The sequence below is a fragment of the Lates calcarifer genome, unplaced genomic scaffold, assembly GCF_001640805.2.
Source record: "Lates calcarifer isolate ASB-BC8 unplaced genomic scaffold, TLL_Latcal_v3 _unitig_642_quiver_1497, whole genome shotgun sequence".
In the NCBI taxonomy this organism is placed as follows: Eukaryota; Metazoa; Chordata; class Actinopteri; family Centropomidae; genus Lates; species Lates calcarifer.
Genome location: NW_026117870.1, coordinates 653 through 28,166, shown reverse-complemented (window position 1 = coordinate 28,166; position 27,514 = coordinate 653). Strand labels below are relative to the sequence as shown.

The 27,514-nt window shown below is 39.9% G+C and overlaps 4 protein-coding genes across 15 annotated transcripts; 1 reads left to right on the top strand and 3 right to left on the bottom strand.

Annotated features, from left to right (window-relative positions):
* Positions 1-7: 7 nt before the first annotated feature.
* LOC108879377 (N-terminal kinase-like protein) lies at positions 8-7,114 on the top strand (the record flags this gene model as incomplete). Its single annotated transcript, XM_018670615.2, is given in 17 exon segments — positions 8-130; positions 133-206; positions 388-478; positions 1,162-1,201; positions 1,204-1,316; positions 1,449-1,607; positions 1,805-1,912; positions 2,076-2,189; positions 2,308-2,463; positions 2,585-2,773; positions 3,376-3,451; positions 3,631-3,828; positions 3,962-4,110; positions 4,232-4,318; positions 4,468-4,782; positions 5,173-5,251; positions 5,496-7,114. Coding segments are annotated over 17 exon segments (2,196 nt in total), but the record flags the coding sequence as incomplete, so codon positions are not given.
* A 1,527-nt stretch (positions 7,115-8,641) lies between these two features.
* LOC108879375 (phospholipase A and acyltransferase 4) lies at positions 8,642-9,473 on the bottom strand. Its single transcript, XM_018670613.2, has 2 exons — positions 9,274-9,473; positions 8,642-8,973 (listed from the first exon to the last, which is right to left on the bottom strand). Exons 1-2 carry the CDS (start codon positions 9,471-9,473, stop codon positions 8,730-8,732), a joined length of 444 nt encoding a protein of 147 aa, XP_018526129.1. The 3' UTR covers positions 8,642-8,729.
* A 937-nt stretch (positions 9,474-10,410) lies between these two features.
* On the bottom strand, positions 10,411-22,015 carry LOC108879378 (phospholipase A and acyltransferase 2-like). 11 transcript variants are annotated; one of them, XM_051069202.1, is made up of 6 exons: positions 21,643-21,942; positions 21,382-21,524; positions 18,869-18,933; positions 18,475-18,583; positions 17,933-18,201; positions 16,894-17,176 (listed from the first exon to the last, which is right to left on the bottom strand). In XM_051069202.1, exons 3-6 carry the CDS (start codon positions 18,881-18,883, stop codon positions 17,027-17,029), a joined length of 543 nt encoding a protein of 180 aa, XP_050925159.1. In that variant the 5' UTR covers positions 18,884-18,933; positions 21,382-21,524; positions 21,643-21,942; the 3' UTR covers positions 16,894-17,026. The 11 variants fall into 11 exon arrangements, with proteins under 11 accessions (XP_050925163.1, XP_050925162.1, XP_050925161.1 ...); XM_051069206.1 differs by lacking the exons at positions 16,894-17,176; positions 17,933-18,201; positions 18,475-18,583; positions 18,869-18,933; positions 21,382-21,524 and adding exons at positions 10,411-10,678; positions 11,647-11,897; positions 12,169-12,277; positions 12,563-12,627 and having other exon boundaries at positions 21,643-22,015; XM_051069205.1 differs by lacking the exons at positions 16,894-17,176; positions 17,933-18,201; positions 18,475-18,583; positions 18,869-18,933; positions 21,382-21,524 and adding exons at positions 10,411-10,678; positions 11,647-11,897; positions 12,169-12,277; positions 12,563-12,627 and having other exon boundaries at positions 21,718-22,014.
* Positions 15,239-27,007, bottom strand: LOC108879376 (phospholipase A and acyltransferase 3). 2 transcript variants are annotated; one of them, XM_051069210.1, is made up of 5 exons: positions 26,847-27,007; positions 25,865-25,928; positions 25,462-25,570; positions 24,983-25,251; positions 15,239-15,449 (listed from the first exon to the last, which is right to left on the bottom strand). In XM_051069210.1, the coding sequence occupies exons 2-5, from the start codon at positions 25,877-25,879 to the stop codon at positions 15,327-15,329; spliced, it is 516 nt and encodes a 171-aa protein (XP_050925167.1). In that variant the 5' UTR covers positions 25,880-25,928; positions 26,847-27,007; the 3' UTR covers positions 15,239-15,326. The 2 variants fall into 2 exon arrangements, with proteins under 2 accessions (XP_050925167.1, XP_018526130.1); XM_018670614.2 differs by lacking the exon at positions 15,239-15,449 and adding an exon at positions 22,684-23,459 and having other exon boundaries at positions 26,847-27,006.
* Between the last annotated feature and the right edge of the window lie 507 nt (positions 27,008-27,514).

Below are 27,514 nucleotides of genomic sequence, written 5' to 3'. Positions count from 1 at the left end.
CAACGACTGCCACCTGCTCCACAACAACTTGGGTGTATGGGCCGTTTTTGTGGATCGAGCCGGAGAGTGGAAGCTAGGGGCCCTAGACCATGTGGCCCCTGAGCAAGGCGACCAAGTGGGATCGCACTCCCTACCCCAAAGGCTGTTTACCCAGACATGGAAAAATATGACCCACCAGAGATGTCCAACAGCAGTGGCGAGAAATGGTAAGAGAGAGGAGCTGGTCAGAATAATAATATGTTTCTCAGGAGAAAGTGCAGAGATGGCAGTAGAGGTTCATAATGGGACCATGTAAAGTGTTGATGATATGATGTCAAGCCTGGTTCAGCTCACTGCCTAGTTTTCTACAGGACCTTTTGCATTGAACTATGTGCATGTCTGATGTAGGGCAGGGGAGGTGTGGCGACTAGGCTGCCTGATCTGGGAAGTGTTCAACGGACCACTACCTCGCACTTCCTCCCTTCGTTCACTGGGAAAGGTACGTCACAGGATGTGCATCTGACAAGATGGCACCCACTCTGTGTCATCTCGACAGTTCCTTTGTGTAATTACTGAACAGTTGTCATTGATACCATGGGATATTTCCAATTAGATATTCTAAATATAGATCAGGTTGTTGTCATATGTGTTGAATGAGTATTGTCCTTGTCTGCAATGTAGTGCAAATTCTAACAAAACCAAAAGAGCACCAGTTAAAACTCAAACACTTATATTAATATATATATTAATTTGAGTATCTTTTCAATCTCTGATCTGTTTTCGTATACTATTTATTGTCTCTTCAGTGCATGTTTAAGTCATATGCTCCATTTATGTCATGATTTATTCACTAAGTCTGTTTCCATTGCAAGCGTTACAAGTTTTTTTGCAATGTTTCATGCCTTTTCTAATTTACAGTGTTCCACTCAGGTGTAAATTGAAAATGCGCATTAAAGGACAGACATTTTGCTCATATAAAGAAGACGTATGGTCAAATTGAACTTGGAGGGAGTGAGCAGAAACTATGAATGAGACATATATGTTCTTGCTAAGTTGCCTTCAAGCAAGGAATTTAACTTGCATCATGGGTTCAGTGACAGCTTAAAGGAATCTTTGTTTGTGACCTAGAAAAGTGTTGTTCACAGAGTTGTGTTCTCTCTCTTTTCCCCTTTGTGCCTACAGATCCCCAAGGCCCTGGTCCCTCATTACTGTGAACTGGTTGGGCCAATCCACGGGCACGGCCCAACCCGGCTCGCTTTCTCCAGAACTGTAGAGCCCCCGGTGGATTCCTCAGCAACAGCTTTGTGGAGAGCAACCTTTTCCTGGAGGAGATACAGGTCAGAACAGATCAAACCACACTAGTATAGTCACAATCAAAAGTATTAAATTATAAGACAGCATAAGAAGTTAGCAGTATACGAGAGATGATATTAATAACAGTAGTACCTCCCTAAACTGGCCCTCTCTAGATCAAGGAGCCAGCCGAGAAGCAGCAGTTCTTCCAGGATCTGAGCGACAATCTGGACTCTTTCCCTGAAGACTTCTGTAAACACAAGGTTCTGCCTCAGCTGCTCACCGCCTTCGAGTTTGGCAACGCAGGCGCTGTCGTCCTCACACCGCTCTTCAAGGTAAATCCTGACCTCCCTGGGCAGCTCTCATGCCTTATTAAACGTCACATGGTCTGTCAGATCATTACCAAAGTAAAACCTTCAAAAAACCAGTGTCCAAACTAAGTCGAAGTAACACATGGTTATACTGGTCTTGATGTCTCGTGCACCACTTTTTGAAGTCTCTTTGATCTCTTCTCCCTCTGTCTCTGTGCCAGGTTGGGAAATTTCTTTCAGCAGAAGAATATCAACAGAAAATCATCCCAGTCATCGTGAAGATGTTTTCCTCCACAGACCGAGCCATGAGGATACGACTGTTACAGCAGGTGTGTACATACTATTGGCCTGTTTCATTTACCTTCATCTTAAAGCCAGGAAAGACGATAAGCAGGCAATGTGCTGTTTATAAGCCTGTGTTAAAGAATAAAGATATATGATTTCTTTGCTCTAACAATTTTCCTTCTTTCTGTCTGCATCTCTGTGTCTCAGATGGAGCAGTTCATTCAGTATCTGAATGAGGCAGCTGTCAACTCCCAAATTTTTCCTCACGTTGTTCACGGCTTCACAGACACTAACCCTGCCATCAGAGAACAGACTGTTAAGGTAGTTTGGACAACACAACCACAAACCAGGAGGTGACATCACATATTACCAGTGTACTGGATGTTGGCAGCTTGCTGTAACCACCACTCCCCTCTTTTTCTTCCTCTCCCTCATCCAGTCTATGTTGCTACTGGCTCCCAAACTGAATGAGACCAACCTGAACCAAGAGCTCATGCGTCACTTTGCCCGGCTGCAGGCCAGAGACGAACAAGGCCCAATCCGGTGCAACACCACCGTCTGCCTGGGCAAGATCGCTTCCTACCTCAACGCCGGGGTAAAGTGCACTCAACCCATTTGTGAAACACTTTGTTCATTTGATGCAAAAAAACAGTTAAATCAAAGTTCAGCAAAGAATCTGTTCAAATGGCAGGATTTGGTTATTCTTCTCTTCACAGACTCGACAGCGTGTTCTAATCTCTGCCTTCTCAAGAGCCACTAAAGATCCCTTCCCAGCTTCACGCTCTGCGGGCGTGCTGGGCTTCGCCGCCACACATAACTACTACAGCATAACAGAGATCGCTGCCCGCATCCTCCCCACCCTGTGTGCCATTACTGTTGACCCCGATAAGAGTGTCAGGGACCAGGTACACATGACATTTATCAATACTGAATGTAGCTATATCAAGGGTAATTTGATTGTTTAACTGCAGCAAAATGACTCATTCATTCCTAGCATCCATTAGCTTGAAAAAGCTAATGGTTTATTACAAGTGCTGAAGAACATGCAAGAGCAAGATGTTGGTAGATGCAGTAATGCAGTAACACAATACATTAACACAGCATGGGATACATCATCCTGCCTGTCTGGTTTGAGTTGTAGAACAGGCCAGACCAGAAGGAAAACATTTCTGGTTCTTTTAAGACTATTTGTTAATTCTTCTTGCAGTGAGAAATGCAGTAGGTGCTGTAGTCATAGCGATGCCATGTCACTGCAACCACAAAAAATGTAGTAGAGAAAACGTAATCAAGGTTATTTAAGAACAACGCAGTAGTAGATGCTTTGTACTCGTGACCAGCAGCTTGGTGAAGTCTAGACACGTAATCTCACTTTGAATGCTTATTTTAAAACACAGCAATCCCAGGTTAAATTCTTGGTTGAAACGAGGTGTTAGAAGTGTCAAATTTAGTGATAAGCTTTAGAGTTTAGCTGACTTGTGATGCATTTTATTGTTGTTCTCCCTGTCAGGCATTCAAAGCCATCAAGAGTTTCCTCTCCAAACTGGAGACTGTGTCAGAAGACCCGACCAAGCTGGCTGATATAGGTATGTAACATATTGCAGAGTCTGCTCTCTATTACATGATAACTATTTGCATACCTCGCTAAATATCTGTGGACAAGACTTCTGTGACTGACTCAAATTTAAAAATAGGCACGCTTCTACTTATATATTTTTAAATTCCAAAACAAAAAACTTGAAATTCTTGTCCGTCCGTCCTGCAGAAAAGGATGTAGCATCATGCGCTCAGCCTGCAGGTGCCTCTTCCGGCTGGGCCGGCTGGGCCGTGACCGGCATGTCCTCGCTAACTTCTAAGCTGATCCGCAATGCTCCAGGGACAGAAGGGGGTGCAGCAGCTGAGGCCAGCGGGCCCACCACCACCACCACTGGTGCCACCGACGCAGCACCTGCACCTGCACCTGGTAGACTTATCAAATTAGTTTCACTAGAAGACGTGGTGATAGGAATGTTTTCACTCAGTGTGTCTTAAATTCTAATCCAGGTGTAATTTAACCAGGACTGATGAAGTCTTATGTTTCTCTCTCTATATTTCAGGTTCTGAAGATAAAACTCCACAAGCCTCTCTGAGTCACCACGCTGCCTCTAGTCGTGCCAACCAATCACAGAGTCTTGAAGTAACAGACAATGATGATGAGGCAGTAGGAGACCGCTGGGATGACGAGGAGGACTGGGGCAGTTTGGAGGTAGGATTTCACCATTTTTCATTTAAAGAGAAAAAATATAAATTATTATTTAGATACATGTTTGTGAGATTATATTGTTACATAATTGTAATTTCAAATCTCATAAATTGTTGACTCAAAGGAGCCAGAGAAAGCTCACACAGAGCCTGATGACTGGAACAGTGACTGGTCGGGAATGGCATCATCCAAAAAGGCCAGTGACAGAGGAGTATGAGAAAAAATAAAAATATACAAAAAATATAAAAAAATATACCCATCTGTCTGTAGGAACTTTATGGAGTCCAGGAACTTTGTATTTAGTACTCTCAATGTAGTATGACTTTTTAAAAAATGTTTTATTATCTCTCGATTATCTAGGAGGGCCGATCATCCTCCTCCATGACAGTGAAAAAGCAGAGCTCTGACTGGAGCAGCTCAGGCTGGGACGCTGACGACAGTTGGTCCAATGAGAAGGAAGGCCAGGGTCAGAGCTCCGCGGGCGAGGAGGGCTGGGGCAATGACTGGGGGGAGGAGGAGACAGACACAACCCTGACCAATAAGACGCTCCCCCTGCCCGAAGGGGTGCGGTTAGCCAGCGAGTACAACTGGGACAGCACATCAAAGGGAGCCAGTCAGAACGACCTGTTCGCCAGCGTGTCCCAGAGGAATACAGCCAACACTGCTGCCCCCACGGTGAGGACGGAGGGAGGCAAAAAGACAGAGGAGCAAGAGATGGACAGCTTAAATTAGCGTTGGTTAGATCTTAAATAGTGTGAGAAACTGTGAATCCTGAAAGTAATGAAACACAATCCAGTCTACATAGTAAGATTTTCATGTGCAAGCAAATGTGTGTAACTAAACATCAGACTATCACCACCTTCACAAAATAGGTAGGATGTAAAAGGATGGAGGAGGACACTGAGAACAAAAAATAACCATCTGCTTTAAAAGTGAAAGTACTGCATTCTCTTGAGAAGTTGATCTCTAGGTAAAGAGAACAGGAACATGAAATGAGAAAAATAAATAGAGGCAGGGAGTTCTTGACTGTACAAGGATTTCAGTTCAGTGTTTCCTTCTCATCAGGCTGGAGATGGCTGGGGTGCAGAGGCAACAGGAGACTGGGGAACTGAGGAGAGCTGGGAGTCAGTGGATGGAAGTCAGGGTAAGTCTCAGCTGGCCTCCCTCATCAGAAATCAGATGGTGCATGTCACATTTACACTTCCTTCTACAAAACCTTCTATGTTTTTGTTTTACTGTATAACATCACAGGCATTTGTCACATCACTGTGTACATCTTCATTTGAACTTCCATATTCACACTAATGCTCACGTGGTCTTCCTAGATGACCATTAACTAACTTTCTGTACGTCTGTGCACTGAACTCCCTGTTCCTATCACTGTCCAGGTCTCAGCAAGGCTGAACTGTCCAAGAAGAAACGGGAGGAGAGGAGGAAAGAGCTGGAGGCGAAACGCGCAGAGCGCAAAGCTGCTAAAGGTCCTCTTAAACTCGGCGCACGTAAACTGGACTGACGAGGACGCAGAGAGAGAGAGAGAGAGAGATGAGGGTGGGGATAGAGAGGGAGGAACATGGCCTGCAGTTGCTGATCCCAGAGCAGTGGATGGAGGCTTGACATTCCACAAGGAAAGGACCAGGAAGAAGTGTTAGCAGTGAATACTGTGAAGGAGGTTTGTTGGCTGAGCAGAGGAAACTTTTACCTCTGCTGAGTAGATGACTCTCAGCCTTTAAGGAACTGACAGATAAGTGAAAAAGCAACAATTCAGTGCTTTATGAATGCAGTGTTGTGGGTGGAAGAGTTAAAACAAAGGAAAACAAAAGCAGAGACATAAGAGTGGAAAACACAACCCAGAGAGACATGAAGCAGCACAGAGCAGCAGCAGTTTAATAAAATGTCCCACTGTTGTTTTTTTTTTTTTTCATAACTCATAAAGTTACAGTTGTAAAGTAAGTGTATATAAAGGTGCATCTTGTCTTAAAATGACATGAAGAAATAACACTTTTTTTAAAAAGACGAAACGGAAATATATATAACAGAATTTCAGAATCAAATGTATTATTATACTGAATGTTTTTCAGTCTGCACACACACACACACACACACACACACACACACATGGTGGATATGAATGTTTTAGTTCAGCTTTCACTTAATTACAGATTTAAGACTTTAAATCAATCCATGCATGCATTTGTGTATTTGTGTGACCTAACATGCTCCATGGCAAGAAATTACAAATGTGCTGAGTTTACTCTGCAAATACAACACTGTATTTTACTGTAGTCAACTGGCCTGACAGGTGAGTCATTTGACTGAATCTGTAAAAATGAGAAACATGCACTGCAGACACAGAGCAGCTGGACCATGGAAGTACTGTATGTTGTCAAATAGAAGCTGGAAACCTGGTTTCAAGGGAAAATCAATTTGTGTGTTTAAAAGCCATTTCCAATGTCTCCCATAGGGTGTAGTGCCGTGGTGGAGGGTTTATGAAATCAAAGGGGTTTTATTCTGAAGTCTTGTCATACATTTGTACTTGTATAATCCTACAGATCTCACTCAAACCTGTTGATCATTTTAGGATGTTAAGATTTACCCTGCAGTAATTTTAGTCAATATTGGTTGTGTTCTGGGTAAAGGAGAATTTCCTTTTACTCTTTTATTTGTGCCTTTATTTAATTGGAAATTTTCTCTGAAGAATCACATCTAAGAAACCTCAGATTTCAACTGAAAATTTCACAAGTGGACCTGAAACCAACAGATTGTTTGTTTCCATGTGGTGTTGTTAGGTTTGTTGTTACTTACAATACAAAATGCTGTATGGATAAGCCAGCTGACACAATCAACAGCCATCGCCTTTGGAGCTAATGTCCTTGTATGGGGTGGACTGGTCAGGTCAGGTAAGGAGCTATGCTGCATTATTCTGAAGAAGGCTGGATGCATTGATTTACAGAGAATCCAAATCATGTAGCATGTGAGCTATTGTTAAATAAAACATGCCTCTTCCTTACATTACAGGACTGGTTTTGTTTCAGGTCCTCTCACTTGTAGATGATCATGTTTTAAAATCAGATGTAATGCGTGACCTGAGCTTGTCAGATATACCGAGTCATTTAGCAGGTGAGCTGAGGAGTAGTGATGGCGAGATGAGTTTTCATGAAGCTCTGAACCATTCCAATAACTGTTCATTTCTTGATCCTACATGTTACTTACTGCTACATCTACTGGCCAGAATGTAGAATGGGTAAATTTGTGTATTACAAATCAATAATCAATATAAGGGGATTGAATTTTTTTATTCTAAGCATACTTTTATAGTAATTAGTGTAAAAGAAGTCAAAAATATATTTTCTATGCATCAAATGTAGTAATATCAGTAAAATTAGGGTCAACATCTGTGTTTTAACTGAAGAACATGTATAATGGAAAATGGTTTTAGAAAAACATTCATTTTTACTAAGAATGAACAACTTCACAGTGTTGGGACTGAGACAATTTCGTTTAATTCTTTAAAATGATCTCCCCTGTTTTTGAAAACAGCCTTGGGCACAGGGCCCCATAGCCAGCTTGTAAAGGCGTGAAGGATAATTGGGGTCAATATTACAGCGGTTCCTCAAGTCGTCCAATACTGGGCTCCGCGGGGTTTTCCTGCACCTCTACAGTGGAGGTTTATATAAAGTTTATGTACAGTTACAGTGGGTCGTGTTACAGACCAGAACCGTCACACGCCAACAGTAATGTCATGCGTCCAAAGCGATGCACGCGCATGGCAAGCCGTTAAAACATTCAGTCGCTAGACTCCCTCTTAGTCAAAAAGAACGTCTCAGATATCCAGAGCGTCATTCCTCCTAGGACAACTGACGTCACTCACGCCATTCATGGCGATTTCAAACATTCACTACGTCACTCTTCATACACAGAATGAACGTTCCAGAATCAACCCTCTACAATTCAATTGTTATTAGTAATACTTTTTATTCCATATATACATAAGGTCATTTTGAATATCAAAAATACATGTGACTGGTAAAATGTCATTACAGATATTCACAATTGGCATTCTGACTCATAAAAATGTTATTTCAGATAATACAATTATGACCAGAAACAATGCACTTTCATATATCCAGTGTATTGTGGATGGTGCTCCCCTGACCTCTTAGGCCCCAAGGCCTGTGCCCAGTTGGCCCATTTGGTAAACAATCCATACTTTTATATTAAGTGATTTTATTACTTCTAAAGAAATATTTCTGACAGATAAATGGTTAAAAAAATTACTAACTTTCATAACAGTAGGTTGGGGTTATGTGATGTCAAAATATGCTCACAACACAACCAAATTATTTCTAAAACCTATTTTCTATCTATTTTGTATTTTACTGACAGAGACGCAGGTTCAGGAGGAGTAGGGTGCTGAAGGACTTGATGCATGCACTCTGTTCCTGATGACAAGCACAGCAGCGCCCCATCTGCTGGTGGTACTGCTATTGCTGCTACTGCTGCTCCTGTTGTTGCAGCCATAGACAGGTGTGGGCAGCACACACACATATACACACCACTCATTTAGTTGCAAGACTTGCCTTGGTAATTTTGATGGGAGCACAGGAGGAGGTTAGGTGACGTGGTTAAACCTGTGAAGATGTGGCTTTGCCGTAGCGTTGCTCTGAAGCAAAGTGCTCACAATTCCAACTGGACATTGTGTAGTTCACATCCTTAGCCACAAACAAAAGGGCATTTTTTACAATTCGCTGGGCTGGCCTTGATTTGTATTCTGTGTCCAGTATGTTATTTATTTGCCACTTATTGTTGCCGACCACATCAATGAGTTTTTCTTTCTTTTGACCTCTGCAAATCCAAACCTGAAATATGCTTCATGGCTCAGACACGCTGTCTAGGGATGAGGGTATGAGAAAGAGAGAAGGAGAAATAAGTTATACGCATATGTACACTGAAAACTGTAATGTGTTTTATTATGATGAGTTTGCATTTTAAGTGTTGATGTTCATTTATTAGTTAAGTTTATGTAAGTTGAATCAAATGTTGGTTTAATCAACTAAATAACCTACACCTGTGCTCTGCAGAGCAGCATTGCTTCTAGGGTGATAAATTAAGGTCTTTACAGGGTTTGGCCAGTGTTTGGGAGCAGGAGTTCAGACACTGTAAAGACACTAAAAAAATGGCTCAGGGGGGTTCACTAAGTGAACAGTGTCTCTGTCTCCAACATACACAGCCCAGTGCTGATAACCTACACAGAAGATTTCTATCAAGTCACCAGGCTCTGGCTCTAGCCTTGTCAGAGGTATGTGTGAGTGCTTTAGTTTACTGTGGTTCAAGTGTTGATGGGATCTGCTAACTGTAGTTTTAGCCATTGTCTGAGCCTGATACGATCAGTGCCTGAAGGAACAAATCAATAACAGATATTACCAAAAAAGTTTCACTGGGCAGGAGCCATGTTTACTCCTCCATATCCATGTACAGATTCACATTGTGGATGCTGAGCGTTGCACCTTTGTAGTGTGAAACTATAGTGACATTATTTTTCAAAGAATTTAGCTTGATATAAAATCTAAGGATGATGTGATTCTCAAAGTAGAACATTTGTAATGAACAGTAACTTCCAGAAGTGTTGGGACAGAAAGTTAGTTAGAAAGCAATGTGTTGACATGAAACACAATGAAAGCTTATTTTGCAATAGAGAAACACATGACCAACATGAATGTATATATCCATCTATCCATTATCTACACCACTTATCCGTTAAGGGTTGCGGTGGTGCTGGAGCCTATCTGAATGTATATGTATTTTCATATATTTTTTGCTGCTGTTGCTTGTAGTGCTGGTACTCCTAGTACTACTGTGAGTTGATTGTTAATAGATTAAACCAGTCGTTCCAGCCTTTTTGCTTGGTTCATTTCAATAACTATATGAAGCCTAAAGAGCAAAGAATTTCCATTATTTAACATTTAAAGAAAACACACATTTATAGCAGAACTTTTGGAGGGTCCCAGTCCCTCAATTGGAACCCACTACACTAAACTACTTAAGTGTATATTAAGCATTTAAAACTGGTAACACTTAGACCAGGAACAGCAGTAAAATGCTGCTCTAACTCTAGTAATGTCACATACAGTAATGTGTCAGTCATAGGAACATTTCTATTTTACTGATAATTTTCATGTAGCTTACTTTTTTTCTCAAGTAAACTTTTGAATTCAGAACTTTTACTTGTAGTGGATTATTTTTATATTGTATCCATACTTTTATGTAAGTGAGTACTTCTTCAGGAAGAACAGACTACCATCATGATTCATTCAAATGATTTTTTATTCAAATAATTTACAAACAAGTAAAGTATTTTTTGGTCTGAAAATTTTTAATTGGCAGAAAAGACCTTGTGATCTGTTAATCAAGCCAGTGAATCAGTGACTTGGGACTTCAATCCCTGTGTGTTCTCCTCCTTTTCTTCTTCTCCTTCTTCTTCACAATTCTTCAGTGATCGAATGCCCAGACTCACCAGCAAGGCTATGGCCACACCTGCGGCCATAACTAGGACTACTTCTCCTGCCTCATTCACCTGCAGAGACAAACACACATCATTCAGTAAGTGAGATGGGATTTTTACATTTTGTTTATACCACAAAAATCCCCCTTTTTTAATTAATGTAATTAATAGAAGAAACATAGACTATACTATAGGTTTGACAAGTGTAGATAGATGTACTGATGTTTTTCTTCCTTGTCATGAAAACAGCTCACTGTATGTTGTAAGTGACATGATAATGTCTACTTTGTCTGCTTCCTGAAAAAAAATCAGTTCAGATGATTCAATTTTATAGTTTTCTTCTTATATTTCTTAAGACGCTGAATCCATGTCTCCATCTATAGTTGGTGGACTATGAAAACAGCAGTGACAGTGATAGAAATAAATTCAGCACTTTGTTCGTCCCTGAAAACGTGACTGACTGAGTCTCTGTGTCACGTCAAACATCTCGCCCATCCCACATGAGATTACAAGACACCACTGTTTTACAAAACGTACATCTTCCACTAAATCATTTGCAATAACAAAAGAGCAAAAGCTGTTACAGATACTTCTATATTCTTTCAAATATTTAAAAATATTTAATTGCAAAATACTGTATTTAATTAAGACAAACAAAGAAAATATCTTTATGGTAGAGTTTTGTATTGATTCACACAGAGAAAAAATAAAAATAATCATGCACAGGATACATGCAAGCTTGAAAAATACTTCCTTTATAATATTTACTATATAAAGTGTTATTAAACCAATCTATTAAAATACATAGCACAACTCCTATACATTACAGCAAACTGTTGTTGAAGAGTAGAAGAAGAGCTGAACATAGCTGTGTGTGCATTTTTAAAGTTGGACAAAACAAAACATTATCAAAGGTGAATCAAATTAAACTAAACCAAAGCACATGAAGTCAATCTATCTTTTAGAGAGGACTGATGAAGTAACCAGGTAGGGGTTTTTTTGTTTGTTTGTTTGTTTTACAGGTAGATAAAGTCACCTACCTGCCGGGACACAGCCTTGTGGTAGCGCATTTCGTTGGCAAAGTGCTCACAGTTGAATCTGATGACGTTGTAAGGCAGCTCTATGTCTACCAGCACACAGGCAGCCTGCACAATGTTGTCAGCTGGGAAGGGCTTGTACTTTTTATCCAAGGTGTTGTTTATATGCCACTTGTCGGTTCCCACCACAGCCAGCAGCTTTTCTTTCTTCACTTTAGCCCTGTCGTGTAGGAGAGACGCCACACCGCCCTCACCTATAAATAAGAAGGAGTGACAGACAGAGAGAGAAGCAGATATAATTTCCACTAAATACTTTCCACTAAATACTGCAATATAATTTATGTTTGAGTGGTTTATGAATGATTAATCAGTTTAACCAACACAATAATTTAAGATGATATTCTGATCTGAAAAGCTACTTGTCCCAGTGGATGTGGGCTGTCAGTTAAAGGTGCTTTTTGTTCCTGACTGGGACTGGTTAGGGTTTGGGGGTCACAGTCCAGACAGTTGTGTGGTGGGACTCACCAGTTGTAGTGAAGTGAACAACGAGGCCATCGCCGATGTAAACAGCCCAGTGCTGGTAGGAGCCTCGGAAGATTTCTATCAGGTCCCCAGGCTGTGGTTTCATGTCAGACTTGGATATGAAGACACAGAAAAAAAATGTTTTGACATTGTAACAGACTGTTTCAGCAACAACTGCAGCACGTTTGACCTGACTGAACTCTCTGATATAATCTGGTCTCAAACAAAGATAAGAATAAGACTTTTTAAATAAATGGACAGTATTGGGACACATACAGTACACAGTATAAAAGTTGTCCAGTGCATAATGACCTGTAATTGCTATGATAGAACACAAAAACACAGAAAATACAATGGTCTGATTTTCTATATTCTGATGAACTGATAATTTCCAAACCTGAGTCGAAGCCATCTCAGTGTCTCTTTCGTCTGTAAACCTTGAACTGGTTTGATTTTCAGAACCTGCAGGAAAAAATCATTTTGTGGACCAAATATTAACACACAACATGAGATACAATGATGTGATTTTAATGTCATTGTCTCTTTGGTGATAAGGTGTCTGTGTGTATTTAGCATGGTTGCTCTTTTATTTGTTTGCTCAAAAGTAGATGAGTCTATGAACGCAGCATTATGAGGATACTTTTATTTTTTCCTTGTCTGTATGTGCATTTTAAGCTGTCCTTCATGAAGCCAGGGCAGTGACTTCAGATCTTGGCACTGAAATAAAAATTAAGTTAAGTTGAACTTAAGTTGAAATTAAGTTGAACCTGAAAAAGGACAGGGTGATATTAAAACACATTTATTTAAAACAACTGTATTTGCATTGAAAAAATGTATAATGTAAAATAAAACACAGGCATTAAAGATATCCAGACTTTGATTAAAGAATGAATCTGTTCATTAGGAGTCACTGAGCTTGCCCTTAAGGCTCAACGTGTCAAACAGATTGATAATTGATTGTTAAAGATTAAATCAATGGTTCCAACCTTGTTGGTTTGGTTTCATTTAAATAACTTTTTGAAGCCCAAAGAGAAAACCATTTCTGTTATCTCACATTATTTAACATTTTTAAAAATAACACATAACTTTGTAGGCCAGACGCCTAAATGGAGAAAAGTGAATGACCATAGTTTTCTTGTAAACATCACTCAACAGACTTTGGTCACGAAATAAAGGAGAGCACTCAGACCTCTTGCCAGAAATATTACAACATGAGTGCCACGACTGAATAAGATAAAACATAAACATAAACATAGCCCACCCATCAGGATTCAGGACTAAAAAGTTCAAAACAGTTCACCTTTGTTATCAGGAGGCGAAGTCAGGATGTGTGGTCAGATACAGGCAGGCAGAGATCAGGCAAAAATAGCTGAATAAGGCTGGTTAGCACAAAGGACAATCTGGCATGGACTTAGCTGAAATGGACTGTATATATACCATGAGCTGGGAACAGATGACTAGGTAGGTGGGGTAGAGTCAGGTGACACGTACCTGCTCAAAACTGCAAGGAGGACATGTTCAGTCAGGTCAGTGGTAAAAGTAACAATAGATGTCCCAAAGAAAGAGTCATAAATATCAGATATGAAGGTCATGTAGCAACACAGATAGCAACTTCTTTATCAATTCATTTAATCTCACCACTATCATATCAAAAGAGCTTGATCATGTCTGGCACTAACAGTCTTCAGTATATGTGAGACAACTGTACTTACAGTGTCGATAAAAAGTATTCATGCCCTTGGATGTTTCCCCTTTAATTGCTTGTATAAATGGAGTTGACAAGAATTTACAAAAAATGTCAAAGAATGTTAAAACGGATCTCTACAAAGTAATGTTAATTCGTTAAAAATGTAGAATGTAAAATAAGTGATTGCATAAATATTCACTGCGTTCAAGTATTTATGGACCTTCAGCAGCAATCACAGCAGTGAGTCTGTGTGGGTTGGTCTCAGTCAGGCTTGCACCACTGGACACTGCAGTTTTATTCCACTCTTCTATGTAAATCTGCTCAAGCTCTGCCAGGTTGCATGGGAATCAGGCATGAACAAGTCCACCCACAAATTCTCTATTGAATGTTCCATTGTGCCAGAAACTCAGTAAACACTTCCCTGGAAATAAAGAGATAACCAGAGGTTATCATCATGTTAACAGACTGAACTATAAAGTCATAAGTGTAAGGAAGTGTAACCAGGCTCTTCTCTTCTCCAGAACACTCAGCCTCCAGATTTAGTTTTTTCTTTTTTCCCAAATAAAGATTCTGACCAGAGACCCCTCATCCTCCCGACTTTTGTTTAACTCAACTTCAACTTGTCCCAATTAATTTAACAGTTATTTCCAGCATTTATAATTGTATTGATTTTTTATATTTAATTGAATACATTTTTATTTTAATAATATGATAATTTTATAACAGAAAAGTGAAACAGATCAAATGGCATTTAATTGTGTGAAAGTCTTTTTTGGTCTATGTCTTTTTGTGGAATTGATTGATGATTTAGTGGAAAGCAAAAATGAATCTGTGAGCTACCAAATCTATCAAACTACTGTTGATGAAAAGAGCTAAAATCCTGCCCCATTTCTTAGAGAGACCATGTTCTGTGAGCATGTGTAGCTCTACTCAGTGGTTTTACTCACAGAAGAAGTCTTTAATTGTTCTTTAGGGAAGAGGAAATTTGCTGCTGAAGTTTTCTGTCCATATAAGCTGAGAGTGTATAATGTGTCCCACAACAGGTTCATCATAATAAAAACATGTTCCTTTAATATAATGTAATATTATAATATATTATTTTCAGCTCGTCAGTGGAAATAATGTGTGTTTTCCTGTGTCATTAATATGCACTAATCTTTGCTGTATATTAGAGAGTGGTAACATTTAATAATTTAGTATAGAAAATGCAAACTAGAGAGACAACAATGCATTTAATCATCAACAGGTAATACGTATGTGACCCTCCCAGTTCAACGTTTTCCTTTCTATTCCATGGTGTCTGACAATGTAAAAACAAAAAAATTAAATCAACCACAGCTCCTGCTTACTCACAGACACCTGCACATAGACTGGACAGAGTTATCTGTGGTTGAGATTGATCATGGTCAGTATGAGTTAGGCTTTGCTGGTGATCTGTTAATCAAGCCAGTGAACGGGTCACTCAGGACTTTGATTACTGTTTGTTTTTGTCTTCTTTTTTACTTCCTCCAAACAGAGCTCCTGCCAGAGCCACAATACCCAGACCCACCGCTGCTGCCACGCCTGCCACCATGACTGCTTCTCCTGCCTTACGCACCTGCAGAGACAAACACACATCTTTCAGTGAGTGACAGGGATATAGGGATATTTCTTAACATTCAAAGCTCCATTAAACAAATTATTCACAACCCTGGGAAAAGTATCACTGGATTATTTGGGCTTTTTAAAATACCACCATTTACTTTATTTATACCACTACGTCTTTTTTTATTAATGTACTGGACAGAAGAAATGTGGACTGTGCTATTCAATAGATCTGTTTTCTGAAAAATTACCAACTGCAGGTTCATATAATTCCATTTTATGTTTGTTTTTTGTTCAAATTTTCTTGTCTTTCTTTCTTTCTGCGGGACCAGTATGTTGCGTTTTGGTGGCATCTAGTGGTGTGGTTGCAGATTGCAGCCAATTGAATACCCCTTACCCCTCTCTCTCCAAGCATCTAGAGGAACCTGCAGTGACCTTCAGGTATAATAACATGAAAGGACCTCTCTAGAGCCAGAGTTTGGTTTGTCTGTTTTGTAGGTAGAAACAGACAGGCGGATTCTATGGAAGAGGACTTAAAATAAAGGGCTTATTGTAATATAACAAAAACACAACACTTTCACTTTCACACTTTTTCAGGTAATTAAACACTAATGAAAGCCCACAGCTTTACTTTGTATCTCATGGTGTCTGACAGTGTAGAAACAAAAAAATGACACCAAACATTTGGAAATTATATCATACAGAAATCACATATAACTAAACCTACTGCACAAACTTGCTGATTACATCTGGGGCACCGATGTCACAACGGCACCCATAGTGTCTTTGGTTTCTTGGTTTTTGTTGTAAATTAGTTTTTTTTTTCCCCTAGTGCCTAATTTTTTAAATTCCTGTTGATTTCTGGTTTCTTGTTTTTATTTGTTATCCCTTTCCGTCATGTTCCTTGTGTCCTTGTACTTCCTTTTTTTATTTGAAGTCTTGTCCTGTCTCGTCAGTGGTGCTTTTACCTCCTGTCTTTGTCTCGTTTTCCCTCCTTTTTTTCATCCCCACCTGTGTCTTGTTAGTAGTCATCTCAGTGTGTAGCCACAACATTAAAACCACTGACAGGTAAAGTGAATAACACTGATCATTTCATCACAATACAATGTTCTGCTGGGAAACCTTTGGTCCTGACAGTCATCTGGATGTTACTTTGACACATACCACCCAACTAAATGTTTTTGCAGACCAAGCACATCCCCCCATGGCAGCAACACTCTCCAATGGCAGTGGCCTCCTCCAAACATCTTGGGGTGTTGTGTGGTGTCTGGCACCAGGACATTGGTAGTGGATTGTTTGGGTCCTGTGGGTTGTGGGATGGAACCTCCATGGATCTTAGTTGTTCTGGATCATTCCACAGATGCTGAACTTTTACTTGTAGTGGATTATTTTTATGTTGTATCTGTACTTTTATTTGAGTAGTCTACTTTCTCAGGAAAAACAGACTACCATCAAGATTCACTCAAATTATTCTTTATTCAAATAATTTAGAAACAAGTAAACTATTTTTTGTTTTGAAACGTTTTAAGTGGCAGAAAAGACCTTGTGATCTGTTAATCAAGCCAGTGAATCATTGACTTAGGACTTCAATCACTGTGTGTTCTCCTCCTCTTCTTCTTCTTCTTTTACTTCTCCTTCTTCTTCTTGGCAGGTCATCAGTGATCGAATGCCCAGACTCACCAGCAAGCCTATGGCTACACCTGCAACCACAACTAGGACTTTTTTTCCTGTTGCATTTACCTGCAGAGACAAACATACGTCTTTCAGTAAGTGAGATGACAAAATAGCAAAAGCTGTTACAGGTACTTCTATATTCTTTCCGTATTTAAAAATATTTAATTGGAAAAGACTGTATTATATTAAGACAAACCAAGAAAATATCTCATAGCACAGTTTTGTACTGATTCACACAGAAAAATTCAAGGTGAATTTCTGCAGAATAATCATACACAGGATACATGCAAGCTTAAAAAAAACTTACTCTATAATGTTTACTCTCTAAAGTGTTATTAAACCAACCTATTAAACCTATGTTGTTGAAGAGTAGAAGAAAAGCTGAACATAGCTGTGTGTGCATTTTTAAAGTTGGACAAAACAAAACATCATCATAGATGAATCAAATTAAACTAAATTGAAGTCAATCTATCACAGCCATCATACTTCACAAAAGATGAAACTACAAACCTTTTAGAGAGGACTGATGAAGTAACCAGGTTTTTTTTACAGGTAGATAAAGCAGTGTACAGTTTGGTCCCCCTCACAGACTCTCTCTCCTCGCCTCTGAGTCTCTACATTGGTTTATAAGAGTCATTTTCCCTTCTTATACCTTCTGCTGCGCTGTTTAAGCTTCATCTCTATTTTGAAGACAACTGAAAGCCATAAATAATGTAAAAGATCTTTTGGTTTTTTGTATTCTTTCACACAAGTCTGACTGCACTGGCTGCAGCCTGTCCCCTGGTCCAAACAGGGTCCTGTCTATTAAAGACTGACACCTACCTGCCGGGACACAGCCTTGTGGTAGCGCAGCTCATTGGCAAAGTGCTCACAGTTGAACCTGCTGATGCTGTAAGGCAGCTCCATGCCTATCAGCACACAGGCAGCCTTCACAATGTTGTCAGCTGGGAAGGGCTTGTACTTCTTGTCCAGGGTGTTGTTTATCGTCCAATTGTCATTTCCCACCACGTCCAACAGCTTGTCTTTCTTCACTATAGCCTTGAGTGATAGGACAGACACCACAGTGTCAGAGCCTCCGTCCAGGCCCTCATCTATAAATAAGAAGGAGTGACAGCCAGAGAGAGAAGCAGATATAATTTGCAGTGTGTAGCCTATCCACTAAATACTGCAATATAATTTATGTTTGAGTGGTTTATGAATGATTAATCAGTTTAACCAACACAATAATTTAAGATGATATTCTGATCTGAAAAGCTACTTGTCCCAGTGGATGTTGGCTGTCAGTTAAAGGTGCTTTTTGTTCCAGACTGGGACTGGTTAGGGTTTGGGGGTCACAGTCCAGACAGTTGTGTGGTGGGACTCACCAGGTGGTGCCAAGTGAACAACGAAGCCATCGCCAATGTAAACAGCCCAGTGCTCATAGACGCCTCGGAAGATTTCTATCAGGTCCCCAGGCTGTGGTTTCATGTCAGACTTGGATATGAAGACACAGAAAAAAAATGTTTTGACATTGTAACAGACTGTTTCAGCAACAACTGCAGCACGTTTGACCTGACTGAACTCTCTGATATAATCTGGTCTCAAACAAAGATAAGAATAAGACTTTTTAAATAAATGGACAGTATTGGGACACATACAGTACACAGTATAAAAGTTGTCCAGTGCATAATGACCTGTAATTGCTATGATAGAACACAAAAACACAGAAAATACAATGGTCTGATTTTCTATATTCTGATGAACTGATAATTTCCAAACCTGAGTCGAAGCCATCTCAGTGTCTCTTTCGTCTGTAAACCTTGAACTGGTTTGATTTTCAGAACCTGCAGGAAAAAATCATTTTGTGGACCAAATATTAACACACAACATGAGATACAATGATGTGATTTTAATGTCATTGTCCCTTTGGTGATAAGGTGTCTGTGTGTATTTAGCATGGTTGCTCTTTTATTTGTTTGCTCAAAAGTAGATGAGTCTATGAACGCAGCATTATGAGGATACTATTTTTTCCTTGTCTGTGTGTGCATTTTAAGCTGTCCTTCATGAAGCCAGGGCAGTGACTTCAGATCTTTGCAAACCATATATTAACACACGTGGTATACTATTGTGCTTAAGCATTAATGGTATCTGTAAAGAGTATGCAAAGAGTCTGTAATGTTTAAACAAAGGTTTGATTTTAACTATAGAATAAAACACAGACCATGTTGGCAGAGATCAGGCAAATGGCAAAATCCAAAAAAAACAGGCAGGTGGTCAAAAACAGGCAGGCAAAAATAAGGCTGGTTAGCACAAAGGACAATCTGGCAGGAACTTAGCTGAAATGGACTGTGTATAGACTATGAGCTGGAAACAGATGACTAGGTAGGTGGGGTAGAGTCAGGTGACACGTACCTGCTCAAAACTGCAAGGACGTGTTCTTGGTCAGTGGTAAAAGTAACAATAGATGTTCCAAAGAAAGAGTCATAAATATCAGATATGAAGGTCATGTAGCAACACAGATAGCAACTTCTTTATCAATTCATTTAATCTCACCACTATCATATCAAAAGAGCTTGATCATGTCTAGTGCTGAGTCTTCGGTATACGTGAGACAACTATACATACAGTGTCGATAAAAAGTATTCATGCCCTTGGATGTTTCCCCTTTTATTGCTTGTATAAATGGAGTCACCATTAATATAATTTTTTGACAAGAATTTACAAAAAAATGTTAAAACGGATCTCTACAAAGTAATGTTAATTCGTTAAAAATGTAGAATGTAAAATAAGTGATTGCATAAATATTCACTGCCTTCAAGTATTTATGGACCTTCAGCAGCAATCACAGCAGTGAGTCTGTGTGGGTTGGTCTCAATCAGGCTTGCACCACTGGACACTGCAGTTTTATTCCACTCTTCTATGTAAATCTGCTCAAGCTCTGCCAGGTTGCATGGGAATCAGGCATGAACAAGTCCACCCACAAATTCTCTGTTGGATCGAGGTCTGGGCTTTTACTCAGCCACTCCAGAACATTCACCTTGTTGTCTTTAAACCTTTTCTGTGTAGCTTTCACTTTATGCTCCAGGTCATTGTCTTGCTTGAAAACAAATCTTCTCCCAAGTCGTAGATCTCCTGCAGACTGGATGAGATTGTCCTCCAGGATTTCCCTATATTTTTCTGCATTCATTTTACCATCAACAAGCCTTCTAGGGCATGCAGCCAAGAAGCATCCCCACAGCATGATGCTGCCACCACCATGCTTCACAGTGGGGATGGTGTGTTTGTGGTGACGTGCAGTGTTTGGTGTCCACCAAACATAGCGTCTAGTCTGATGGCCACAAAGCTCAGCTCTGCCCTTAGGTAAACTCTAGTTGAGATTAATAGGAGCTTTCTCTGTGCCACTCTCCCATAAAGCTTTAACCAATGAAGAACCCAGGTGCCACAGTTGTCTCTCCCATCTCAGCTGCTGAAGCTTTTAACTCCTTCCGAGGACTCATAGGTGGCTTGGTGGATGTCCTCACTAGTCTCCTTCTTGCTCACTCAGTTTATGAGGACGGCCTGTTCTAAGCAGATGTGCCATATTCCTTCCATTTCTTAATGATGGATTTAACTGAACTCCAAGGGGATGTTCAGTGACTTGGAATTTTTTTGTATCTATCCCCTAACTTAAATTTTTCAGTAACCTTTTCTCTGAGTTACTTAAAGTGTTCTTTTGTCTTCATGGTGTAATTGTAGCCTGGAGTACTGAATAACCAGCAACTTGACCCTGCAGACACCAGTGTCTTTAAACTACAGTCGCTTGAGATACATCCATACACTCGAGTGACCTCAAGTGACCTTTTTGTTTGTTTGTGTGTGTGTGTGTATGTGTGTGTATGGTGGAGGAATTTTTTGGAGGAGCTGTTGGACTTGTGTACTAAAGAGCAGTTGCTGACAATAACAGAAAAATATGTCATCGATGTGGTGATAAGAGACAGACAGAGTGAAGGCCGTATTAAAGTCAAATCTGGGGGGACAAGAAAGTTTTAACTGAGAGTGCATCAGATGTTCCTCACGTTAACGTGTTGTCTCCGCCTGTGATGACAACCGGTTTAACATTTGAAAGGCAAAAAGAGCTCCTTTTGTTACAGCTTGAACATGATAAATTCAAGTTGAAAGCAGAGTTAGAAAAAGACGGAACAGGCCAAATTGGAATTGATCAAAGAAAGTAAGCTTTCAGCTGAGGATGAGGCAAGTGAGAGATTTCTTCTCCGAGCAGTCAGTAGATGGTTTTGATATCTTGGGTAACTTGCGTTTGATGCCAAAGTTTTCTGCTGATCCGCCGCTGGGAAGAGAGTGGGTGCAGCACAGCGGGGTTTTCAGGGTGATCCTCTATTCCAGATAGTTTTGCCATGCAGCTGAACTCCAGCAAGCAGTGTTAAAAGTGGCCCACACTCTGGTGAGAGGAAAACATATGACCAGGTTAGACATTTCTTTTGGCCACGCATTGAAAAACATGCGTGGTCATGTCATACATGCCAGCTGACCGATAAGCCCTGACCAAACGTTAAAACCTGTGTTACGGTGTCCTGTTCCTGCTGTCAGACAACCATCCGAGCATCTGTTAGTGGACTGTGTAGGTCCTTTACCTCGTGCGAAGTCTGGTGCAATTTACCGTTTGGCCATTATCTGTCAGAGAACCTGCTACACCGCTGCGTATCCTCTGCGCACAATAACCACCAGGTCTGTGGTGCGAGCGCTCTCACAGTTCATTTTTATATTTGGCATTCCGAGAGTCGTCCAGTCGGATCGGGGTTCAGATTTCTCTTCCTGAAAGTTTTCGCAGGTGTTGAAGCAGCTCCGTGTCCAACAGCTCCGCTTATCATGTGCAGAGTCAGGGCGCACTGGAGCGAACTTTCAAGTTCAGCTTGTGGGCATGTTGCCCAGGGCTTAGCAGAGACTGGGAAGAGGGTTCACTCGCAGCCAGAGAGGTGACTCGGGAGAGTGCAGGGTTTCGACCAAACGAGCTAGTGTTTGCACATACGGTAAGAGGTCCCTTGGCTGCAGTGTCTGAGAGTTTCTATCTCATGGTGTCTGACAACATAGACACAAAAAGATGTTACCAAACATTTGGAAATAATATCACACAGAAATCACATCAAACAAAACCTTCTGCCCAAACTCACTGATTACATTTTGGTGTGAGTAGACAAACACTGTCCCCTTAATGCCAGGTTTACAGCTGAATATTTCTATTTTCAGGCTGAGCTGATGTCAGCTCGTGACATATTCCATATGCTTATAAGCACTGGATCACTGTTGTTTGTTTATGTTGCTCCAGAAATGGAGGAAGCTACTGGAAGTTGGCTATTAATAAAAAAGGTGAAGTCACTGGGAACTAAAAAAGCCTGTGACAGACTGAAGCTGAACTGAGAGGCTGCATAAATGACTGTATATAGAGTTTATTTACATTTGTGTTTTGTTGATACCACTCATACTTTTTCTTTAGCTAAATATTTGAATGCAGAACATTTACTTGTGGTGGATTATTTTTTATTGTTGTATTAGTACTTTCACTTTTAAATGAGTACTTCTTCAGGAAAGACAGACTAGGATTCACACAAATTATTCTTTATTCAAATAATTTACAAACAATAATCAGACAATGTCAAAGTTGTATAACATGACATTAAAAGGCTTTTCTGTCAGATGTAACAATATCATTATATTAGTTTATTTTGCTAATTTGATTGTTAGATAGCTTATTAAGTACTGGCTAACAGCAGTCACCATTTAGATTTGATTGAAATAACCAACACTCCTTCATAAGCAGCTATCAGCAACCACTTTTGTTTAGAATTATTCATCCTGAAAAGTAAAAGACCACTCCCACCCTTGAGAATCTGCAATCCAAAAAAATATCTTCAGTCATCTTCAAAATGTCTTATTAAAACATTTAAACATGTTTAATCTTGGCACCTTGATTAGTGGAAATCCTGTTTATTGTGCTTATATGTGCTATCTGTAGAAATTTGAAAAAGTCTAAAAATATTATGCCTTGATCCCAAAACCATCCAGCTTTGCATTGTTTCAACTAAACTAAAAAAGACATGAGGGACAGATGGAGGTAAAGTTGAGCTGATAAGGTAGAAATCAACCACAGCTCTGGCAGAGTTATCTGTGGTTGAGATCGATCATGGTCAGTATGAGTTAGGCTTTGCTGGTGATCTGTTAATCAAGCCAGTGAACGGGTCACTCAGGACTTTGATTACTGTTTGTTTTTGTCTTCTTTTTTACTTCCTCCAAACAGAGCTCCTACCAGAGCCACAATACCCAGACCCACCGCTGCTGCCACGCCTGCCACCATGACTGCTTCTCCTGCCTTACGCACCTGCAGAGACAAACACACATCTTTCAGTGAGTGACAGGGATATAGGGATATTTCTTAACATTCAAAACTCCATTAAACAAATTATTCACAACCCTGGGAAAAGTATCACTGGATTATTTGGGATTTATTTACTTATTTTGTTTATACCTCTAAGATCCTTTCTTTTTAAAAAAGCAATGGACAGAAGAAATGAAGACTGTGCTGTTGAATAGGTCTGCTCTCTGAGCAAATATCAAAGGACATGGGATATGGTGACATCTAGTGGTGAGATTGCAGACTGCAAACAAATGAATTCCCATCACCCCTCAATTTCCTGTGGCCTTAAAGTAATGGACAAACTTGAAAAGCCCTCTCAAGAGCCAGTGTTGGTTTGTCTATTCTGGGCTACTATAGAAACATGGCAGTGCTCAGTCTGTAGATTTAAAAGGCTCATTGTAATGTAAGGAAAACACAACAATTCTTATTTTCAGGTGATTATACACTAATGAAGACATATTTGTGAATGTTATATTCCATTTCTGCCAATAGACACACACTGTCTTCATGTGGCAGACTGTGAAAACAGCAGAACAACGATAAATAATGATGGATGACTTCCGGACTTTGTCGTCCCTGATGGTGTGACTGACTGGTGGATAGTTTCTGTGTCATGACAAACATCTGGCCCATCCCACATGGGATTATCAGACACCACTATTTTACAAATCTGCATCATCCACTGATGCATTTACAAAAACAAAAGAGAACTGTTATAACATTAAGTACTTCTATACTTTCAAGTAAGTTCAAAAAAAAGAAAGAAAGAAAAAAAAGTCCAAATGAACTTTTCCGTCATCGACTTGACTTGGTTTTTGCACTGATATGCATTGAGACCTTATATGCTGTGAGATTTGGCACGTGTGTGCATTTCCAGGTAATGTCCATTACTTTGAATTTACCACAGATGGACTCTAATCAAGGTGCATAAATATCTCAAAGGTGATCAAGAAAAATGAGACACACTTGAACTAAATTTCAAGTGTCATTGCAAAGAGTCTGAATACTAAATACTACTGAATCAAGCTAAACCAAAACAAATGAAATCAAGCTATCACAGCTGCCATGCTTCCTAACAGACTACAAACCTTTTAATGCTGTCTCAAAAGATAAAGCAGTGTTTCCCTCAACAGACGTTTCCTCCCCCCTTATGTAGTCCAAAGTTTCTACATTGCTTTTTGAGAGTCATTTTATCCTTCATATCATTTCATAATTACGTCTGCACTCTTAAGGCTGTGATGACATTTTGATATTTGTTTCTGCTCAGCCAATTTGTGGCATTTCTCTTTTGAAGAGAGCTGAAGAGCCATAATAAGTAATGTGGAGGATCTGTGTTTTATTCCTGTTAAAACTCACAGATCAGTGTGTGGACATACTCGCTCTTCAGTTCTTCAACACGTACTTACATAAGTCTGACTGCACTGGCTGCACCCTGTCCCCTGGTCCAAACAGTGTGTTGCATACAAGATCAACATGTCTCAACCTACCTGCCGGGACTCTGCCTTGCCATAGCGCAGCTCGTTGACAAAGTGCTCACAGTTCCCCCTGAAGACGCAGTACGGCAGTTCCCTGCCCACCAGTGCACGGGCCTCCTTCACAATGACGTGAGCTGAGCGGGGCTCGTACTTATCGTCCATACTGTTGTTTACTTTCCACTGGTTGGTTCCCACCACGTCCCACAGTTCCTCTCTCTTCACTATGGCCTTCTCCGTTAGGACAGACATCACACTGCTGGAGCCTGCACCCGGGACCTCCGCTATGAATAAAAAGGAGTGACAGAAAGAGAGAGAAGAAGACATCATTTGCACAGCCTGTCCACTAAATATTGCAATATAATTTGTGTGATATTCTGATCTGAAAAACTACATGTCCCAGTGGATGTGGGCTGTCAGATAAAGGTGCTTTTTGTTCCTGACTGGTTAGGGTTTGGGAGTCACAGTCCAGACAGTTGTGTGGTGGGACTCACAGGGTGGTGCCAAGTGAACAACGAAGCCATCGCCGATGTAAACAGCCCAGTGCTGGTAGGAGCCACGGAAGATTTCTATCAGGTCCCCAGGCTGTGGTTTCACATCATACTTGGAAAAAAGTAAAAAAAATGTTTTGGCTTTATAACAGACTGTTTCAGCAACAACTGCAGCGCGTTTGACCTGACTGAACTCTCTGGGCTTAAACAAAGATAAGACTTTCAAAATAAATTACATCAAATTAAATTAAATGACATGCTACAAAGAATAATACCTTGGACACATAGATGCTATAAAAGTTGCCCAGGGCATAATGACCTGTAATTACTATAACAGAACATAAAAACACCTAAAACACTTTATGGTCTAATTTTCTATATTCTGATGAAGTGATAATTTTCTGACCAGAGTTGGGGCCATTTCAGTTTCTCTTTCGTCGTTAAGCTTTTACTGGTTTGACTTCCAGCACCTGCAGGAAAAAAAAACAACTTTTTATAGACCAAATATTACAACATGAGATACAATGACATCTCATATGATTCATGTCATAATCCCTTTGGTGATAAGGTATCTTATATGCATGTGATGTATGTGCTGTACAGGGATTTAAGACTTGGCACTGAAATTAAAATGGAATTAGACAAAAACAAAACCTGAATTTGAAAAAGGGAAGGATTGGATTTGAAACACGTTTATGAAACAATTGTATCTGCATTCACAGAAAGTTTTAACAAAATATCAAATAGGTATTAAAGATATCTTAACTTTCAAAAAGAATGACTGGAATACTAATGTTAATTTTTTGTCCATGTACCTATTATTGCCCTAATAATTATTTTGAATTCTACTGTTTCTCAAGGACAATGTCCTCATTTCACATTTCTGTTCTTCATGTCATGATAGTTATTTAACAACCTTCAGTGAGGTAAATGGCGTGAACAAAATAGTAGAAACAAAATACCTCGCCTCCAAAATTATTTCGGACAACCTATTTCTCTGTAACAGTTTCGCTTTCATGAAGGAAGGGTTTGCAAGCTGTTGAAGCTGTTGCATCTGACCGCATTGGCTTTAGCTTGGAAATGACACAGTAACCTTTGTGTGCAGATATGTTTTCGTGTTAAGATAAGAGACTGTAAAAGTATTTAAAAAAAAAAAAAAAAAAAAAAAAAAAAAAAACAATAAATACGTGTTGTGGGTCCAATGCGATAGTGTTAAAGTTTTAGCAAACAACAAACACAAATACAAGCGACTAAATGTCAGTGTAGTCGAGGTAAGCTAGTTCTCAGCTGCTCTATGTTTACATAACCCGATGTAAACATATAAAGCAGCGCAGCATCAGTAACCACAGCCCAGTCTGTGTAAATGGTCTGACAGACCTTCTTCTTACCTTAACGGTTCTGCCCACGGCTCGCTTTTTAGCTTTTTATCAAAGACGCCACCAAAGACACAGACACGGCCGTTTCAACTGAGAGCGATCAGCTGATTGTTGCTATCTTAAACCGGACTTTCACAATAAAAGCATGCTCCACTCGCAGGCTGTGCTGTTGCTTGACTGCATATTAGACAGAGAGCTTTCCTGTTATTTAGTCCACCCTCGTTGATATAAATAGACTGTACAAAACAATAGAATTACCAGTCACCAGTTAGACTGCATTAGTTTTAAATGAGTCAAACTTCAGAGGCAGAAATAAGTTCAGTTGCCCACACCAACCTTTTATTTTATTTTTTTATCAAACAAATCTCTCCTACTTGTGTGTTTGGTTAGTGTCATTTAGGGACGAAGGTAGATACAGAGGTAGGTAGCTACAGAAAGCCCCTAACTTTACCCTCAACATTATCTGGATGTGTGTTGTATAGGCTACTGTAGGTACAGTTATATGCAAACGTTTTTGCACCTCTGAGCAAATAACATATTCCACTGATCTTTGAAGTGAAAAGAGGTAAATATAGCACATGTAGCAACCAGATATTTTAGGCTGTTTAGGCTGTTATTTAATATTTAAATGACAACCTACTAACTCATTTTTAGATAAAAGTGATGATGAAATGAAAACT

What these genes read in the sequence shown, in the direction of transcription:
- LOC108879376 (XM_051069210.1), bottom strand. An exon ending in TGTTCACTTGGCACCACCCT is followed by an intron (nt 25,252 to 25,461) that starts GTGAGTCCCACC and finishes TTTTATTCATAG; the next exon opens with CGGAGGTCCCGGGTGCAGGC. An exon ending in GCAAGGCAGAGTCCCGGCAG is followed by an intron (nt 15,450 to 24,982) that starts GTAGGTTGAGAC and finishes TTGTCTCTGCAG; the next exon opens with GTGCGTAAGGCAGGAGAAGC.
- LOC108879375 (XM_018670613.2), bottom strand. Translation starts at nt 9,473, where the DNA reads ATGGCTAAAACTACAGTTAGCAGATCCCATCAACACTTGAACCACAGT. An exon ending in CCCCCTGAGCCATTTTTTTA is followed by an intron (nt 8,974 to 9,273) that starts GTGTCTTTACAG and finishes TGAGCCATGAAG; the next exon opens with CATATTTCAGGTTTGGATTT.
- LOC108879378 (XM_051069206.1), bottom strand. An exon ending in TGTTCACTTCACTACAACTG is followed by an intron (nt 11,898 to 12,168) that starts GTGAGTCCCACC and finishes TCTTATTTATAG; the next exon opens with GTGAGGGCGGTGTGGCGTCT. An exon ending in ACAAGGCTGTGTCCCGGCAG is followed by an intron (nt 10,679 to 11,646) that starts GTAGGTGACTTT and finishes TTGTCTCTGCAG; the next exon opens with GTGAATGAGGCAGGAGAAGT.